We start from the raw sequence: 21641 nt of genomic DNA on the forward strand, positions 1-21641 counted from the left end.
GCCAAAGTGCTGTGAAAACCGATAACGAAATTGATTGATATCATTAGCACTTAAAAGTTAAGCACTTACTATTGACAGCCATGATTTAGGAGTAAAACAAAGATGCATCGGAAGCACACACTGTAATCGTAGACGACTACAAAGCCCTCTCACAAGGGCTAAGCATGGAGAACTTCAATGGCAGCTTTTAGGGATATCGAATTGGTGAACCTCGGCGCAAAACCGGAATATCTGGAGTTTCTTACTAAGGTAGGCTTTAACGGAATACCGGTTGTTGCGCCGTTGATGATGATGATTATACAAGAATAACTACCATGCACTCAAAGTTCCTCACATAGGGAAACACAAAACCTTTCATACCTGTAGCTACCGGTTTCCCGACTTGTTTTCGTTATGAATTAGGCGCTCGATCTGATGGGGCATCAAGGTATCTGGTATCTGCCAGAAGAATTTAATAAGATAAAAAAATCTTATGTAATCCGGGAGTTTACTCCCAACACTGTCTCTAACACTAACTCTATAAAGGTAAAACGAGAGGTGAGTAACATTAAATATTTAGGTATGGCACTCGATACGAAGCTCAGCTGGAGAAGACACATCTCAAAAAAGAAGGAATAATACAGATAAACAGATGTACTGGCTGTTGGGGAAATTTCCACTTCACTGTTGGCAATAAGTTACTGATTTAGAAAGAGATCTTAAGGAGCAAGCAGTTCAACAGCAGACCGGAAACAAGGTGGTGGGGCGAGTTCAGGGGGTTTTCCCTACAAATGCGAAGTGGTGAAACGTGAATGAATGAAATAGGGGAGCCAAGCCTCTCCCAAGCAAGTACTTGCTTGGTGAGGTTTTCATCTGTTAAAAAAGCTTATACGAGTATGTAGATAGGAGAAAGGTCCAAAAATGCATACGTTTCGCCATAAAAAAAAAGCTTGACTACCGAATTTCATGCTGTTGGGTGCCATTTGCGAATAAAGTATATTTGCTGGGCAACAAACTGATTTCAATAGGGTGTTCTGCAAGATAAATATGCTAGAGATTCTAATAGGCAAAAAAAATCCAAAACTTTATAGAGTACGATCGCCAAGGAAGTCATAAGCGATGTATGAAATCGAACACATTTACATTTTCAAACTGAAAGGCCGATCATTGGTTCGAAATAGATGTGCTAAAGTGTTTAAGTCACTTATTGGCTAAGGTCTAAGCTACAAAGTTCGGTTATTTCATAATTCCTAGTTGATACCTTATCAGTAATATTAGTAAAGGTAAGTGCAAGCTGGAACTAACCGATTCTTTTGACGTGGACATCTCTATTAAACGAAACACGAGGTCCATTTGCTTGAATTCTCTGAATTGGATCAGATTGTTGAACTCCTACTTCCATATTTCACAGATTTGCCAAAGGACAAACGTAGATATCGTTTGACTTTCGTTTTCGCTCCCTTTTACAGGGTCTTCGTTGGAATAGATCTTCCGTTCGCTTGCGTATCTTTTACTTTTCTATCTACGTAGTCAGTTTGTCCGTTAATCTTTTTCGTCAAATTTGTATCATACTAGCAGGAAGCTTTGCCGTTTACAAGATACTTTAACTCCGTTCATTTTATGCTTCCTTTTTGAGACTCTTTTACATGGAATTTGTGTGTATCTGTAATAAGAGAAACATAATAATCTTGTTTTAATTAAACTCCAAAAGTCTCGTTCGAGTTGAGTTCTCTAGTTGTTTTAGGCGTTGTTATTTTGGAGTTAAAGTGGTTTAGTCACTCGAGTATGATACGGCTGTACAGTGGACGATCAGAGCAGAAGAAAGCCCGTGAAGTGATTAAAATTTTGAAGTTAGAGATTAGATCCAATTTGGTTCCGATATGTACTTTGTATCCTCGACTCCGATTGATCATGCTGTTTAGTTGAAGATTGTTAGATGTCAGTAGAGAGTTAAGTTATTATCGTTTTGCAAGTTTGTACAGGTGATCTCCTCTTTTAAGCTCAACGAATAATTCCTATAATTCAAACTTTCCAATCATAAAGAATCCTGCCTAGAAGATTTGGATATTCAGCTAATCTTCCAAGTTCACAAGGCAGCATATGTTATCCCTACAACTTCCGATAATTGTTTATTAGATTGTCATACCCATATAAGCTAAAAGATTCCATATTTTTGTGCAAAATCTGTAGAGTGAATATTATTTACAAAATTAAGGAAGTAAAACCATATACATTTGAATTTTACGTTTTTACAAATATTTACACTTTCAATATACGCAGCTGTAATACATATATACAAGAACAAAACCGATTCTCACGTATTGACCTCCGATGAAAGACTTCCATTTCTTCCCAATAATTTATAACAAATATTTACCAATAAATTTTATTTACCTGAATACGCAAATTCACAAAACAGCTTGTTTTCGTCTTTAAGCCTTCTCGAAAACAAGTTCTGCCTCACCTCCATAGCGCCATCTTCCCTCGTAGGCGGTGGATAAAAATTGAAATTACGACATCATAATTATGGCAAAATGCAAATTCTCGAGTTGTGTTGGATTTGTTCGTGGTATTCGGAAAATGCATAGCAATTGTTGCCTTCTATAGCCTTGACGTTCACTGTACAATAAATCACTGGACTATTGAATGGAGCCAGATGAAGATGCCTCCTCAACTCCAAGAACTCAAGCTCCGCGTAGCCTGGCTAGCAAAGGTATTGTGAATATCATCATTAGCCATTAGTGTCTGGCAATTTTCTCAATTGCAGTCCGAAGATGGCAACATCACATTTCTTTACGAGCATATTTTTTCTGTTAGGGCTCTTCAGCGGCGATAATGGCAGTGGATTAGTAGTGTGGTTGCCGTGATCTGAAATTTTATTCGGAACAACTCAACCACGATTTGCTGCTCTTGTTTTCACTATCGCTAGGGCTGTTCAGTGGCTTAATGATGTTTCTTGTGCACACTATTGCCCATTCGGGGGACATTAAGATGGAACCCAGACTGCCTCCCCAAGTCGACTGTTTTGATGCGCACTTTGATGGTTATATAATATCCTGTTTTCAGAACAGGTTTCCATTCTGATTTCATGACATATATTTTTTGTATCCATTAGATCGCCGTTTGCGATCAAAGCTGATTCCATTAAGACTTCTGCGTTCATCTGTACCGTATGAATTTTATAGATCAACATGATTTTCTAGATTTGCGATATCTTCATGAGAGCTATGAAAAAAATTTCGCTTTGAAAATCTTCTTCATTATATATTGATATGATCCACATTTAAATTTAAAGGGGTCGCTGAGCGCATTTTTTGGATATTGGAGCTAACTATCTATAAATTAACTTCCATTCGTAAAATATTAACCGATCATACACCGACCAGCACAATACACTAACAGATAAGAGTCAAAAACTTGATGTTTTTTGTTTTTTTTTTTCGGGTAGGGTAGGTGAATGCGTTTACGCACACAGTGTTGGATTCCCGATTCGGTACGTCGTCGGACTACCAACTAAACATCTCCCCAACGTCAGAGAGCTAGCCTAGAACCGTTTGTCATATTACTTTGGGCTAGTCCCCGAACTCTCCCGCCTTGCGGAGTCTTCAGATCAGGGAATTCCTTTCACCAACGGGAGGGTAGAGGAGGAAGGGAACTGTCAGTTCAAGGAACCCCCTGCCGAACATAATAGGCAACACGGCTCCACCTGTCAGCAGTCCTCAGCATCTCTTCGACAATGTTGTCTGGATCCTACCTTCCACAAGAAAAAAAAGTGTGGTGGGCGTCGTCCACAACTCCATTGCAAAACACAACAGTCCGGAGAATGCGCCTTTCCAATCTTGTGCAGGTAAGACTGGAAACTTCCATGCCCACTTAAAAATTGGGTAAGGAAATAGTCAATCTCACCATGCTTCCGATTCAGCGACGCACCTAAGTTGCCGATGAGCCGCGCAGTCTGACTGACTCGATTATCGACTCGCCGAACGATATGGGACGCAGGGTCGGAATTCTCTTTTTAGCCAGGATGACTACTTCGATTTCTTCCAGTGCAAGGTTGAAACCATGAGTAGTCATCCATCCGTTTACCCGTTGCATCAATATGCCGAGTCTGCTTTGCGCCTGATCGACAGTGCGTCCAGCAACAAGCGCTGCGACATCATCTGCATAGCCGACCAGGCGCGACTCTTCCGGCATATCGAATTTAAGTAGACTGTCATAGGTAGCGTTCCGGCCCTAGGATGGATCCCTGTGCTACCCCCGACGTGACCTCCATCCCCTTTTGACCCTGTAGTGTTTCATAGAGCAGGCAGCGGTTCCTCAGATAGTCCCTCAATATCCGTAACAGATAGTTCTAAAACCAAACTGCCGGGGAGATAAATCTCCGACAGCGCGTATCGCTTCAGCGAGTCTACTTCTGATGAGCTTTTCGAGCACTTTCCCAGCAGTGTCAAGCATACATAGTGGGCGGTATGAAGGCGGCAATTCAGGGTCGCCTTTCTCTTTATGGATCAGCGTAAGCCTCGCAACCTTCCAACGAGCAGGGAAAATGCCCTCTTTCAGGCAAGCGTTGAATGTGCCGAGCAGTAGGTCTGGCCGGTGTTGGAATACCAGTTTGTATACCTCTGCTGGAATACCATCGGGTCCGGGCGCCTTCTTGTTTTTCATAGAGAGGACTGTTCCAACTCTTTTATAAAGAAAAGTGGAATGTCCTCTGCGCTCTCCGCGCCAATGTCACCATCCCATTCGGGGTGCGCAGGGAATAGTGCCATTACAATGCGGTCCATCTGCTCGGCCTTAAGTGAACAAAGTTTCCGCAAAGCCTCGATTTTTCGGGTTATCAGTTTGTAACCGAGTCCCCACGGATCCCCATTCACGCCGTCGACCAGATCTTGCCAGCAACGAGCTTTGCTCTTGTTTATCGCGCTGCGGAGTCTCCTTTTGGCTGATTTGTACTCCATCATTATGGTACTTGCCTCCTCCCGGTCGCCTAGACGTTGTGTTAAGCAGCGGAGCCTGTGACACTCCTTCCGGATCTCTGTGATTTCCACTGTCCACCAATACATGGAAGGTTTGCCGCGCCTCGATATCTTCCTGGGCATGGAGGCTCCGCAGACCGTCGTTATCAGGTTCATAGCTGAATTTACGACAGTGCCAGCTGCGGCGCCCCAGGAGTACCCTCCAGCGTGGCCCCACCTGTTCCCAGAGTTTTGACAAACTTCCCGGTGTTCACTTTCGCGACGTTCCATGCACAAAAAGATCGCCGGGGTGGCGCACACCGAGAGTTTGTGTCCACCACTTCGAAAGCAATGTATTGGTGGTCAGTTGCCGAGAAGTCTTCCAGAACTCGCCACCCGTCCACGAGCGACACCAGTGATTCCGACGCGAAGGTTACGTCTGGAATTTTTCCCTCACAGCCCGGGAATCGGAACGTTGAGGTGGATCCGGTGTTTAGAACTACCAGTCCTGTTCTCGCCGCCATTTCCAGAATTCGTTTCCCTCTGGAATCTGTGTGAGGCATGCCCCATTTAAGTGCCATAGCGTTGAAGTCACCCCCGACCAGGATCCGCCCATCCGTGCTTATGATACCGTCCTCCAAAGCATCAAGCCTCCGACGAAAGTCCGGCATCGTCTCATTCGGCGTAAGATAGACACTAGAAAACGTTATCCCTGAACACCGAATCCAGATAAAGGTGTCGCTCGGCCTTGGACAAGAATCCTAAGGAGTGTGCCGTCTCGAACCCATATGGCAACCATACCTGATATGTCTGGGTGCCATGAAACTGGGCCCTTGTTTTGGTACTGCTCACTGATGAGTACTAAATCAGCTTTGGTCTCCACAGCGAACTGCACTAGCAACTCGTGAGCGATTGCGCTTCGGTGCATATTGATTTGTAGGATGCGAATCATGTTCATCGTGTCCTAGCTCTTTCCAGTTCTGCTCTGAAAACTTGATGATACAAAATAGGAGTATGACCCTAAGAACTAAATCTGATACCGTCACATATATATCATTACTGAACTGCAAGTTATGGTAAAGACTGTCAGGCGATTATATATATACGACCATAAAAATTTATTGGGATATTATGTACCAAATATCTAATTATGTACTCCCAATCTTATTTTCAATAAAACACCTTTACAACCAAAAATAAAGCCTATAGTTCAAATCTGTTTGTAATAATTCGTGGTTCATCTTTTCTACGGTAATTATTCTAAGCTAGATATATTCGAATCCACACGATGGACTATGAGCGATCCTTCTACAGATCTACTGCATTCAAAACTTCGAAAAGGATCGGACATATTCGTGTATGTGAGGTTGAAGAGAGACAAAGCCTCCGAGCCCAGCGGTCTATTGTACTCGATTCCCGTGTCCAAAGGAATATCGGGGTTTTGCTTATGTATCCGACGATTTCCGTTAGGGGATGTGATACTACCCTCTGCAACTGGAGCATGTCAGCACTAGTAATCTAATGTCTGATGCGTTCACAGCGAGGCACTCACATAGATGTACCATGGATCCAGCTTCCTAATTACAGGATGGGCAAGTATCATCTTGAAAATTCCCTATTGTGAACATATGCCCAGCTAGTGAAGTATGGCCAGTCAGGATACCCACAATACTTCAGCAAGTCGTCCGGATGTTCGGTAGGATAAATTTTGTAGAATGTCTACTTGGTTCTGACAAGAAGAATTTGGTGTTCCTAGCAGCATTAAGGCTCTGCCACCTACCATTAAAGAAAGTTTGTTCCTATTAGCCAATATTATTGACACCCCAATTATTGAATCCAGTCCAAACATGGGAGAGATTGAACCCTCTTTTGCTAAAGCATCCGAAACTTATTTCCTTTTACACCACAATGACCGAGTACCCAGAGTAGTTCCACCGTATAGAATCAAGGAACGGAGTTCAATCAATTTCTACATTCCTGAACGATTTTTTAAATGATCAAAGGACTCTCCAACGCCATCAATGCAGCTCGTCAATCACCCAAGAGGAAGTAAGTTGATGCGGACTTAGGAGCCCACAATTCTCAAAAAAAATATTTGCCCTCTTTGTCTCGTACTCTCTTATTTGATCGAAGGTCGATGTCCTTGGGTCGCCTATGACACTGTTGAGCTGGGATGTCCGGCTTTTCTTTATGCTTTCTTACTTCTTCCTGCGACCTATTGTAAAGCAGCCTAATGACTCTCAGTATGTTCTTAATGGCTTGGATCACGTTGTGCTTGTCCTTGATGAATTCGGACAGTTCAACTATTTTAGTCCCAAGCTGCATAAAAGGTAGTTCTTCTGGGTCAGGGCTCTGTTCTCGATGAGTCTTGGCTAGATTACTCCTTTTACTGACTCCTTCACCTTGTCCAGTTGCTAAGCTCCCATGAGCTTCCTATTTTGCCGGTATTGGAGGAGATCGTAAAATTGATGAGCTTCTCCTGAATGGATTTGCTGCTGCTGGAGTACCTCTTGATCAAATCCAATGGTTGTCGAAATCGCCTTTTTCGGCCAGCTATATCCTTTTGTTTTTTGCCTTTGCAATTGGTGTTCTTGGCAGGGTTGTGCTTCGTTTGAACACCGCCTTCTCCAAATCTAAAACACTTGTAGTATTAGATGCCAAGTTGGCCAAGTTGTCCACCACCGAGGCACTGCGGTCGAGCGATATCGACGGCCGGGAGGCCGCTTGCTCACTCCCAGAAGCCGCCTGTACTGGGAATTCGCGCCCCTGCACCGTAACTTTACTCCTTCTCAATTCGTCCATGTTGGATTCATTTTCTGGGTGTCCTTCCCATAGCCATTTTGTTCCACGCACCAGAGATGAGCAAACACTAGCCCATGCACAATCAGAAAAGAAAGTACATGAACACATATTTACACATTAATAGGTGTGCCCCTATCCGCCACCTGGAGCCGCGCCTGATGGGAGATCTGGCCACTCCACACTGTGCGTCTGTCTGTTTGCCCGTCACACGCATTTTTCTCGGAGGCTGTAGCAGCGATTGACACCAAAATGTGAACGCTCACGGAAGGTGTAAATTTTTTATCACTAAATATAGTCATGTGAGGTATCAAATTACGGGTCTCGATTAGTACTTTTCGAAGCTGGTCTTAGTTTTTCCATTTGTTGGAAAGGCGGGCAACTCGAGGGATCAAAAGTGGTCATTTATTTCACGGGGCCATTCTCAGAGAAAAATCAAGAGACTGCCACTATATGGTGCTATACTAGCACCACGAAATGTAGCAGCAATATAGAGCTTAACCCTACCAATAATAATAATAATAATCGTTGGCGCAGCAATCCATATTGGATCAGGGCCTTGAAGTGTGTTAGAGCACTTCATTCAAGACCGTAACGGTACACTAGGAGGCAATGTGGTCAGCATTGCGCTCGCCCGAGACTATTACCCTGATTTGACTCAGGTACTCATACACAGCTGAGCCGACTAGTATCCGAAGTCAAATCACGATACAAATCCCACTGCCACCAGTGAGATTTGAACCGTGACCTTCCGTACGATAGCTTTGTGCTCTAACCATTCAGCTATCCGGACACTACACCCTACCAAGTTTGGTGGAAATCGCACTATTATTAACAAAGTTATAATAGGTTAAAGTTATCACTTCTTTGGAAATTAAAAATTTTGAATGTCAATTTCACCCGAAAGTGGATATACTCACCTAATATATGCGTATATTATCTGCATCAAATGGGACAAATGCACACTCAAATGTCTTTATAAGATAAATACACAAAATCCTTCATACCTGAAGCGTCCAGCTTTCGGTCTCCCGACTTGTTTCTTCCGGTTTCGGTCGTATGTATCATAATCATGATTATATGCAGAATAGAGAATGTAAGTGGAAGGATTCAAACTCAATTGCTAGTTATAGAAATATACACTTGGGAATCTACTAGGCAACCTTCTTAAATAATTAAAATTTAATAAGTCATTGAAACCTAATTCCATTTCGTATTTTCCAACATTGAACGTTGCTAATTCCCTATTATTTCTCGAATTGTCCATTTTGTCGGTAAAATTTAAAGTAATTTGTAGCGGATATAATATGTTTACAAAAGTTACATGTGTTGACAGTCAACAGTGGATAAACATTTATTTTGTATCATTGCCAATGTTGACCTTCTCTCATGCGATACAGTTGTCGTTCGGTCCAAATTAAAATTTGCATCATCATTAAGCAAGGCTTCTTCCATCTAATTTTATTTAATCGGCAAACAAGTTTTCATGGCATTTTACACTTCAAGTTCCGGTCAAATATTGTAAATATCAAACATTGTATTTCGTTGGAAGCTAACATATGTATGCAAGTATTTCTGTTTTGAAAAGGAGGGAATTTTGAACGATTTGAATATCTTAGGCATAATTCAATTTACTCTTCCTAAAAATAGGTAGCTTTGCACTGCAAATATGCGGAAACATATGGGGTTATTCTTCTATGACACCGACATTATTATTATGAAGCGAACGCGAAGTGCAAAGAAGGATGGGTTTGTTATATTCGGGGTACATTTAATGTGCATATTGCAATCAAACATTTAAGCATTTATATTTGAAAAAAATCCACGTTCAGAAAATTATTCGTGTACTGAACAATTGCCAGTAAAATATAAAACAGCCAGAAACTATCAGAATAATCTAAACATGTATGAGACAGAAAAGAAGAAACATTGACGAAATGATGAGTTCGTCAACTCATAGCTTCCACCATTTTGACCGTAATGACAATGATGGTTGTAGATGGCGAAAATAACTATCTAAGTTGATTAGGCCCAGCAAAATTCCGAAAGTTAAACATGGCGCATACTCTTCAGGGACACTTCGTCAACGAAAGATTGCACGCCTCTGTAGAACCCAAGCTCCGGAAAAGAGTTCGAGTTTACTTTACGATGGATGGGTGGATCATAAATTCATCAATTTTAAGAAAACCGTGAAATGCTGAGATTGGAAATAAAAAAGATATCGGTTCCATTGTTTGCATGAAGCTCTGCCCTTCTCGTGACTCTAGCTAAATTCACATACTATAGTCATCCTCAAAACATTTTTGCCAAAGACTTAATGTCTAAGTATTTGTCGTAAAAGTTTGAAACATTACGGTTACAAACTTAGGGAAATCCCTGACGTTTCGGAAAAATCAGTTATCACCAGACAGATGTTACTAACGACGATTGGGTTAACCCAAAGACCCTCAAAATAGCACGGAACTCTGCATGCTAAACAAAATGAACAGCAGAGGATTAGCCTACTGCCTCTTTAACTACTCCCACAATAGTCGTCCATCATTTCTTTCTTTCAGAAAGAAATGAATAACGAGTTCTTTTTAAGAAAAATGGCAGCTACTAAATCAGACGCATCTGAATTTGCTTAATCCAGAACACCTTCAGCACAACCCAATCCTTGGCTTTCTCCTTGAGCTTTCAGATAAGAAATCTACGGGTTACGGGCCCATACGCAGAAGAAGTACTGAATTTAGGCTTCAATTGGCTTCTTTCGAGAGTTATTTCGTCAATGTCCATGATTCGGTGTAAGAGCATGCAGTCTTCGGCGTAGTCAAGTTGTTTGAAGAAATATGACATTGGCCATGAAACCTCTCTGTCTGCATTCTCCAGCTAGATCAGCGTGAAGGAAGCCACCATTGATGAGAAAACAAAGTATCGGTAACAGAATGCGACCCCGGCAGATTTTATCAAAACTTCAAATTCCTGTGAGATTTCTTCGACACGGGACACGACATTTTTCGCCTTCATATGCCGAGGCTCTGTACAATTCATTGGTATAAAAACCATAAGTCGTCTGAAATTGATGAAATTGCAGGTGGGTAACTACACAAAGGAGTTCATTAACCTGTGCTCAGCGATTGGGACAGGAAGTATTGTCCAATAATTGATAACAAACCATTATCTGTCCAATTCATAAAAAAGTAATTACCGAGGAACCTCACTAGCCTTATACATATAAAATATCTTCAGCACATAACAGAGAAACCACACTCCAGAGAAATCAGCAACAAGTAAAATATTTCCTTCGCGGCAGTCGATGAGAAAACTGGTGCCTGCCATTACGCCACCTTTTCGTCAATTTCAAGGCGACCTATGACAGCATGCCAGGGTAAAACTTTACATGGCCAAGGGAGAATTTCTCAGACAAAATTAGTAAAAATCGTCATCACCGTATCAAGGCGCCGATAAAACAACGTGAGGGACACACTGGTAAGCTTAGCATTAAGTGGTGGTGAGTTCGTGGGAAAGAAGGGAGGGAGAGAACAATCGTCCGAAGAATTTTTCGCCCCCTATATGAGGATGGATGATTCCGTAGCCTACATAACGACGAAATCTATGAGCGATACCATGACCATCCGGTTGTGGATAAAATCCGGCTCAATAGGTTACGGTGGGCGGGTCACTTAATCCGTATGGATGAGGATGATCCCACCCGCAAAGTCTATAAGGGAAATATCTATGGTAGAAAAAGAAGACGAGGCAGACCCTGCCTAAGATGGAGCGATGGCATAGGTCAGGACGCCAGGCAACTTTTAGGGATATCGAATTGGTGGACGTCGGCGCAAAACCGCGATGTCTGAAGATCCTTATTAAGGCAGGCCTAGACCGGATACCGGTTGTTGCGCCGTTGATGATGATGATGATGATGAGTTCGTGGGAAAAGGGAAGAACTACTAAACTATCTATGAAACCCTGACCCCGAGGATCAGGCAAACCTGGTAAGGGACTCATCGACCTAGAACCTGTCCACTTCTACTAGTTGCATCACGGTAAAACGCTGAAAAAGTGGCAGTGGGTGACAACAATCTTTGGTACCCGAGCGGTCCATTACAAAGATCTTTATGGTAAACTTGACACTCAGGAGTTGATAGAAAAATAACACACACGCGATTTCAAATAAATTTTGTAGGCCGACTCTGGTGATACACCACTGTCACTGTCAGTGGCATATGGCCTGCCCCCAACTGGGTGGTATGCATATTTCATATCTATAATCTGTCGATAACCAACAGAGCATATTTCCGCTTTTAAAAAAAAGGACTGTTCCGATCAAACCTCCCCCATCTGTTCTTTGGAGATTTAGGTCCTTAAAATAGTTTCGAGTTCTTAACCGCGTTCGAGAGGAGAATTCTTCAAAATATTTTGGGACCCTTCGTATTACAGGTTCCTTACTAAAGCAGATGTAGACCGGACATCGGATATCACGTCGTTGACGATGCTTCCTTCTTGGCATTAATTGCTGTTAATTCCTGCTAAATTAGGTACATACGGTTCCTTGTTTTACTGTTTTCATCTGTTAACCAACTTAACGGAACAAAAAAAAATTAACTTCAAGCATATAAGCTTCAAGAAGTCAATTAAGCTTTTCTATCACCTGCTATCATTTAGATTAATGTTTCTCCACTTCGCAATAACTCAGATAAAGGTCGCCATATCGGTTACGACTTTGGCTATCATGATATGATAGAAGTTTTTTTTGGAATGTTTCTATATTCTTTGACAATGGTATCGAGTTAGAGTTCCAGCTTCACAAGCTGGATATGTGGAGTTAAGTACGCTTAGATGCAGGAGCTGTAGGAAACCCTCCTCTCCCTCTTGCGGCATTGACATGTCGAACTAATGCTCACGAAAACCGTAAAACAGGCCTTTACCACTTACAAACCAGTTTCTGACAGGATATTGGTAGGTTCCCGTCTAGGTTGAGAGTTATTTTGATAGTACAGTGTTACACAACATTTCCGATACAAATGTGAAGACTTCCTAAAACTAACATCGTGGCTATCTTGAATGATTTGGATACCAAGGAGGATTTTAACAGTGGATAGCATTTTGCTGTGATATCTGATGGAGAAGCACGACCTAGAAGACCGTAACGATACTATCATAGTTAGAGATTTGTGGATTTGTGTAACTTACTCCGCCTCTACATTAGTGGCGCACTGTTCTAGCACAGAGTCTGCCATAAAGTAAATTATGTTTCGCCAGACCGGCAATCTACGGCCATATATTACGACATAGGCCAGGTCCCCAAGAAACATTACATAATCTAGCTCATGAGGGATTGAAGACTCTATTAATTGATGCGAGTGCGAGAATAACGCATTCAAACTCCTCACATAAGAAAATTTATTATTACGCCGATCAGGGAACTAGAAGCTGTCGTAGAGAGCAAAGAAGCAAGCAAGAACCATACACCGCATTACGAAAGAACTTGTTGGTGGTTGCTGGACTTTCGATGGTGCGGTCAGAGACGTTGACATTTGTTTCCTTACTCACGCTACTAAGCAGCGGAAGATGAGTACGAGTACGATTGTTACTTACTCTCACTGAATTATAGACCTTAGCCAAATGGCACCAGATTTAAAGAAGAAGGCAATAATAGTCAGACGTTCCAGATACCACAGATGTGCTGATCAGAAGGAGGAAGTGGTAGTGGAAAAATAATATAGCGTATTAAGAAAGGGCGCCCATTTCATTGTTCGCTACACCATGCATGAATCCTCTGACCAAAGCTGATTGACGAGTTGGTCGTTATAGAGCACACATGGCGCAAAACCCTGGAGGAGGAGTGCCTGCTTCTCAGGAGGTCTCAAAACATATTTTACTTAGTAAATCAACCATAAGACGTAGGCGTGGTTGATGTACTGTGCCCTATTTAGAGGTAAATGGCAACCATATAATACCTCGCCCAGGTAATAAAAAGTCTTTATAATAAGCTTCAAAACGAAATTCAGTCCTCACAAAATCTTTTCTTACCGGAGTTGGAGTCTAATCTGCCCAAATATTCCAACCTTCCCGTTTTGAAGAAAATGCGATCCCACAACTCCCTCCGCATTTGACAGGTGCTCTCTCTTGAAAGTCTAAAAGAAGCTCACTGGGCCGACTACCAGCGATTTTATCCAATTCTGCTTTTCTTGGAATTTTCGAGCTGGAAAATTTGAATTTTTCCTTGAAAACGTTCACTTAATTCTTTAAGTGTCCTTAATTATTAATTCTACTTATTTCTATCCTATATGGACATTTGAAATAATGAAAACAAAGACGAGGATCTTAACATAAGCTAGGAAGATAACAAGGAGAAGAAAGATAGGAGGAGCAGCGGAGATAGGATTGGATGAGTAGTAGTTATAGTGTGACGTCAATAATCATTTCATCAATTTTTATCTGTAGGTCCTAGTGGGCCAGGTGTCCAGTAAATATCAAAAGTCGATGTGGTCTTATTTTTTTATAAGTGTCTCGAAATCTTTTTATGACCCGTGCCGCCGCGAATACTATAATTTTACTTGCCCAGACCTTGCTATAAGGTCATTCATTGAATGACGAAAGGTCATCCAATCCGGCGAACTATATTAAGAATAACAACATAATATTCTCAGAAGAGGTCATCACTTGGTAGTTACACAGCTCACTGGCACTTCAGTTCCCTAGTTTCAACAACAGCTGTTCTTGCAATCCAGCTATCGTCTACCAGATCAAATACATATAGTATCTCCACCTGAAATTAAGGATATTCCAGGTAAAATTAACAATTTTCCAAAACAAATTACCGGCTTTCCACACCACACTCAGGACTTTCCAAACGAAATTAACATTTTTCCAAACCAAATTCACAACTCTTCAAATCTAAAAAGTACATATGTATATATGTATAAAGGCGGCTACATTCCCAACTTTCATACAAAGTTTTTTTTAATTACTTAATAATTTTTACAGGATAAAATTGATTTGGAAAGACTTGAAATGGCTGTTGAAAGCGGTTAATTTGATATGAAAATTTGTTAATTTCATATGGCATGTCGGTGGAAATGCTATATAATCCAGTTAATAATCATCTAATGGAGTTGCGTCACTGCCTGGATCGTTACTTGGCATAATTATCTCAGACAACACATACGATTTCCAAGATTTAATAGACCCACCTAAATGACATTTCCCTCTATTTTTAAGTAATAAAGATTCATGCTGATGCAATCGAATATAGAAATTTGCACAGATACACGAAAATCTTTCTGAAGACGCTAGAGTCACATTTTTTATATCCTTGGAAAAAAGGGGACATGGAAATCATCATAAGGCTTTTGCCGGAGCATTGATTTCTAAATTATCCTCTAGAGAAAATGGAAGTGGAAGGAAATCGTATCAGAGAGTCCTACATTTCATATGTAGTTACCCCGCATTATCAGATCTTAGACGTTAGTATTTCGGAAAGGTCTTCTCAACGGAACAATCTTTGCAATCTCTGCTTTTTAGAGCTGCAGGCAGGAAGCCGTCTAATTTGACACTTTAAGTGAACCAAAAATGGATCTAATATAACCTAATAATAATCTAGGGGAGTGGAGATCTTCCAGATGGAGTTGAAGAATACGTTAAAAGTGGAAACATGAAATTTAACTGTTCTTATAGATATGTTTTTTCGACATTTACAATAATATTCTCGGCTCTCAGTGGAAAAGCTGTAGTAACTAACAAAGAAAAAGGGAAGCATGTGGTCATTTCGTTTCTTACTGGCCCACATATATGTACATTGAGGCGATCAGCTTTTTATCAGAAACTTCTAAGCAAATATCGCAACATATAGATTGCACTATGTCCATTATTCTCTGCCTAGAAAAAACTAGAAATAATGGAAATAATTACTAGAATAAGCCATCTGCATCATCGTTATTACGAGCCATAACATATATTTATTCTGCAGATAGCGTGTCAGTTACGTTTCAGTTCCACACCAATGGTAAGTACATATCATATCCAACAGACGTCAGGTACCAATGTGTAAACTATCTTCCAATGCGGTACTGGTAAGAGCAGCTAGCAAAGCCATTCATACAGGAGATATAGGCGAGTAGATCGTGCTAATCGGACAAGCATACAGTTCGATCTGCGAGCCTATTGACTTAATTTGCTGCCTAGTCGGTCTATGGAGCAGGCGAACTAGCCCGCAGGGCTAACTCGTTGCACCCAGCCCATGTCGGCCTCAATGGCAGCAATCAGAAAATGAGGTAAGCAAATTTTATAGTTATTACGCCCTAATATGTGTTACACTTGTACAATGGACCGTCCCTCGCAATTTACGCGGCTGGAGCAGTTAAATTGCAACGTTCTGCCCCACACTGAATTGAAGCAAGAATCGTGTTGTACCTTATACTAAATTGTGTATAATCCTTTAATCTGAGATAAACAAAAAATATATGAAATGTATCTTGGCTAGGTAAATAAATATGAATGCAAAATAGAGTTGCCAAGTGTTTGCGCTTAAGGTAGATGTGTGAGCCGTTGTGCTATCCATACTACCGGAGTCTCACATGATGCATTCACTTCCATTGGAAATAGAGTTTCAGCTATCAGATCGTGCATTAAAGGGCATCAAATCGAGAAGAGCGCACTCCAGAAATAGTTTGTGTGAGGCTTATATCATCCCTCGGAACATGTGTATATGGTGTCAAACCATGGTATCAGATACCACTGGCAAAGCCGGCTACAAATAACCTTACACGAGGAGGATTTGCTTGCTGGTATCTATGTGCCAGGTGTATGCGTTTACATGCAATTAGTCTAGTGCATCGCGATCAGATACTTTCCAGACTAGTTGTTTGTGCACGGCTTAGATTAATTGCCCGCGACTGCACCACAGAGAAATATTGAACTGTGATACTTTCAAGGTCGATCGATTTACAATGAAGCCCAGCCAGGAAGAATGTAAGTAACTGATCTCAGAAGCAACACTCCATTGGATTTTCTTGTAGCATTGTTGCAATTTTTCATTACTAATAACCTTTATGCATTACCACAAATTGCGATGAGCATGCCATTAATAGTTTCCAACTGCATGGATGTTAACCCAAGGACCCTGGAATTACTGAATGCCCGACAGCCGCCCATATGTCTTGCAGCGCACAGATAGGTATCAAATGTGATTCGTGAGTAAAAGCCATCTTTCGAATATGAGCATGAACATATTATCCCCAAAGAACTGAAATTATTTGTAGCCAGGAAATGTTTGAACCATCTCCTTGAAATCGAAAAGCGGTAAAAAAATGTGTATCTTTCATCTGTAACTTCGCTGAGCACAATCCCAAGTTAAACTAAAAGGAGAAAGTAAATGTCACTATAGCCTAAACGGCTAGAAAGTGGCTGATAGTCTCAAGAGGAGAAAATTGGGTTAAAAATAGACCCCAATGCAACCATAGTCACTCCTCGGGGAAATAGGTCACACCCATTCATTTTTCCCACAACAGCGAATACTAGGTTTAAGATTTTTTTTTATCATATTAGGGAAAAATTTGTTTTATCCGCTCACTCCAAGATAACTATTCTGAAGTCTCTCTGTTGGTTTACTTTGGATCAAACGAGAGCGTTAGAGTATTGACCCGCATAGGATGCTGATGCAAAGTTTATTAAAGTATTATCCTCAGTAAAACAAAAATAAACTATTGACATCAGGGAAAGAGATAAATAAAATATAGTTTGAGTTGCTCCACTATTCTAAACCTACCTAATCCATCTTGGCGATAGGCTCTCCGACAGGCTGATCAAGAAAACGCGAAGCTCGGTGCTTCAGGTATGAAATGTTTTGTTGCTTTTTTATGTAATAATACTTGGGTACACGGTGGTTCCATTTATATATAGCTCGTAGTGTATATACGGTCAATATACCCGATATGTAATTCGACTTGGTACTGACATTTCATCTCGTGGGGAGTAACAATTTGACGCGAATGGGACAAATTTAATCTTATATAACTTTGTTATTAACAAACGGATTTTCACCAAACTTTCCAGCTGGCTACTCCATATTAAAACCTATATTACTGTATTTTGTTAATAAAGGATGAATTTGAGGAAGGTTCGCAGTAAATTTTCAAAATATAAAAATATAGTATTACTAACTTTATTTGACCAGATATCGTAACAGAGTGTATTTCGGGGTCTAGATACAATGTGCATTGACCACCATAATTTTTTTGCAGATTTTTTGAGTGGATAGTTTCTGAGAACGGCTTCTCTTGGACCCCTGCACTCCTTCCCTTTATAAGCAACGTCCTCCCCGTTAAACTCAATGTAGAAAGTGTAACTTACTGCATTCACAGTTTTCACCTTTTTACCGAGTTTCGTGTCAATCGGTACAGCCGTTTCTGAGAAAAGTGCATGGGATAGGCAGACAGACATTGAACCAATTTTAATAAGGTTTTGTTTTACAAACAAAGCCTTAAAAATGGTCTCACTTGCAGTACGTCGTAAAAGCAAGCTAGAAACACGATCCACAAAGCGGCCTATGCAACGCTTGGAGTCGCCAAGCCAAGTAAGCGGTTCATCAACCGAGATCCTTGGCTTTGGGATGATGATATCCAAATGAAAGTGCGTGAGAAAAAAAACGCCTCTGTCGTAAGTTAAGCAAGTGGTCCATTACAAAGAACCACAAGCACTGCCGATATTTGCAGCAATTCAACCTACCAACGCCATTGAATTGGAAAAAGCTATGAATCGAATGAAATCGGGATAAACAAAATCTGACGACATAGCATCTGAGTTCTGGAAAGCGAAGAGCTTAGAACCAGTACCCCGGCTTAATGAGTTCAGTTTTTCAATCGTGGTGTTGAGTTCGTCAATCGGGTTATTGAGCAGGATAGCATACCGTCTAAATGGCAAAAAAGCACGACCGTTCCAATATGGAAGTAACAAGTTGGTTCAGAAGAAAGTCCAGAGCAGCGTATAATCCAGTTTCTGTCCCATACTATACAGACTTTTCAACGCATCCTTCGCGATCGTATTCGGCATATCGTTGTAATAAGAGTGTACCAAGCTGGATTTCTCAAGAACTCTGGAACTACCAACGCTATACACGCTGCACGGTCACTCATGGATAAATTCCGTGAGACAGCATCTGACCGTGACCCACACAAGTTCATGTGGTATGCTCTGCGGCAAAACCTACTGGCAGAGGAACTCGTACGCTGGGTTAAATTACTCTACTGTGATCCAAAGAAAAAATGAAAATCGCTTAGTGCCTCTGTCGATATTCATTAAGGAGTCGCCCAATTGTTACTCCACTTTGCTCTTGTTTTGGACACTGTCTCATGGGACATCCAACATCCAGCGCCATACACACTATTTTATGCAGATGATGTTTTCCTAATATGTCATAGCATGATCTTGAGCAACTTCAATTTGAATAAACAGAATTTTTGATGACCGATCCCGATGAAACAAACACTATCACTGTCAGTGGCGGTGGTTTATCCAGAACTGAGCGATTTAAATATATCGGATCAATGCTATTAGCGTCGCGCATCAGGGCAACTTAGATGGAGTGATGTTCCACAACACTAATAATCAATGGGGCTAGGTCAGTTCATATCTAAGTCCTGAAATGTTCAGAACCCTCAACCCAATGCGGTCCTCATTGTACTCGGAGACAAATAGAGAAGATCGGTAGTGGATGTTTAGAGAACGAGTCATCACACCCGTTAAGTGGTAATAATAATAATCAAAACGATTTGCACAATGTCCTGAAGAAATATTATGTCCTTCCTAATCCAGCAAAAGAAGAATGACTTGCGGCAATGTAGTCATATATTGTGTATATTGTCATTCATGTAAAAAAAATGGTACGGGATGAAGATCATACCTTGGCAAAATACTAGGTGATCTACTCAGTTAACGCGGCAGGACAAGCCGATTGTCGATTTCGCGCACATTCACAACTTTATACTTTTCAGTACATGGTTTAATAAAGGAGCGTTAAACCACGATCACGATCATTGGGATCACACGGCCATTGTGACGACTCATCAACCTATAAACGGCGATAGAGACCTAAACCGAGTCGACGCTTGGACACGCAAGAGATCGAACATCCCTGTCACACTAATGATTACACCACAACATTGCGTACCGAGTGGCGAGCCATGGCGGACAAATGGCTTAAATATCCTGAGTAGATTTCAACAGAAGAGTTGGTTATCCACCACTGTCTCAAGCGTTGCCGACATTAAGAGCAATTCCACCACAGAAGTTGGAGATGCTTTGGAAAGCAAAAACCTTGGACGCAGAACTCTTCTTGAGTAAGCTCTTATCGGCGGGAATAGGACACCATTTGATTAGAAGTTCTGTCTTCCCCCCGTTTCAACATAGAAAACAAAAAGGAGTCCAGGGGAATGTTGAAATTACTACCCAATCCAGTTATAATCCAATACCATGAAGATTTCTAAATACATGGAAATATAAGCATCTATTCTAGCATACCTGAACCAAACTCTGATTGACACAACAGATGAACTGGAGTCAATGGTCAGAGCTCTGGAAAAGGCATTCGAAACCGCCTTTAAATTCTCACGTATTGCTAGATAAAGCAAAAAGACACTGCCACCGTGATGGAATGAAGATGTGTTCAGCCGTAGGTAGCTGACCAGGAGATCGTAAACAACTGATACAGTCATAAATATTGGCAGCCATACAAGGACTGTCTAAAGAAGTACAACACGGCCATCAAGATTTCCAAGAGGTGGTTCAGGTTAAACTATTGTCGGAACATTGAAAGAACCAGTAAACCCGCAAGGCCCAGTAAAATTATCTCCAAGGAGTCCATTCTATCTTAAAAAGTCGCGAGGCTGCTGAACGGAATCATCTAATATAACCTCGTAGCTGCTAGTTTGACGCACTTCTCCGCCAGCGAGGAGAACTGTGAGTCAGATTCTAGCTTGGACGATATGCAGCTGCCTCAACCGTGCGGTAATTATCGAGGATACGATCGGCTGGGTTATACAGAGTTTCTCCGAATTTAATTTCCGGTTCCAGATGCATCAGAAGCAGCTGGAAATGAGTGTGCCATGGCTTGCCGAGATTTACCGGAGCTGTATCTCTTTGGGATACATACGACATTTCGATCAATTAGGCTTTCGTGTTGAAGACCCTAGGGCGCGTCCTGGACATCCACTTAAGGGCGATTAGGGAGAGGATGCCTTGTTCTAAGTCCCTCAAAGCCATATCGAAAGAGAAACCTCTCCCCACGAGGTAATTGGCACGGTTGAACCGTCACTGCACTACAAACGGTATATTCTAGCTGCCTTTCTGGATATAAACGGAGCCTTCAACAACGTTAATACCAATGCCTTCAAGAAAGCCTTGATCAGTATTGGATCGGAGGGGTATCTTACACCTTGGATAATATCCATGCCAAGAACAAAGATAATCCAGTCGGATCTAGGAAGGCACGCTCCAGGGTTACGACATCTCTCCGGTATACTGATTAATAGTGATGAACTAAATTTTTGCGGATATTGGAAGGTGAAGATGGTGGCGTACACCGACGGCTTGGTGATACTAGAGAGCCACTTCTCCGGTGGGCTAATTAATAGTAATAGACGAAATTTTATGTATATTGGCCAGGAGCGGGGCGAAGGTTGTGGCGTATGCCGACGAATGATTTTTAGGTCAAAAATGTTTCCCTTCATTACGACTGAGATCCGTTGGGAAAACTATCTCTGTGGGCCGCAAATGCGGACTCGGAATAAATCCATCCAAAACGGAACTGATACTATTCACCACCAAAACGAGGGTACCCAAATTCCACCAAACAACTGATGCTATTCACCACCAAAACGAGGGTACCCAAATTCCACCAAACAACAAAGATTGGTTCTTTCTTCCAAT

At 41.4% G+C, this 21641-nt stretch overlaps 1 protein-coding gene across 1 annotated transcript in view; it reads right to left on the reverse strand.

The window, feature by feature from the left end:
- LOC119654295 (trichohyalin) overlaps positions 1-21641 on the reverse strand; it is a 214869-nt gene that overhangs the window by 101455 nt on the left and 91773 nt on the right. Inside the window, exon 3 of the mRNA XM_038059600.1 lies at positions 1285-1642. Coding sequence (XP_037915528.1) covers positions 1285-1381 — 97 coding nt within the window. The 5' untranslated portion in view covers positions 1382-1642. The remainder of the gene's footprint in view (positions 1-1284; positions 1643-21641) is intronic.

The sequence above is a fragment of the Hermetia illucens genome, chromosome 4, assembly GCF_905115235.1.
Source record: "Hermetia illucens chromosome 4, iHerIll2.2.curated.20191125, whole genome shotgun sequence".
Lineage (NCBI taxonomy): Eukaryota > Metazoa > Arthropoda > Insecta > Diptera > Stratiomyidae > Hermetia > Hermetia illucens.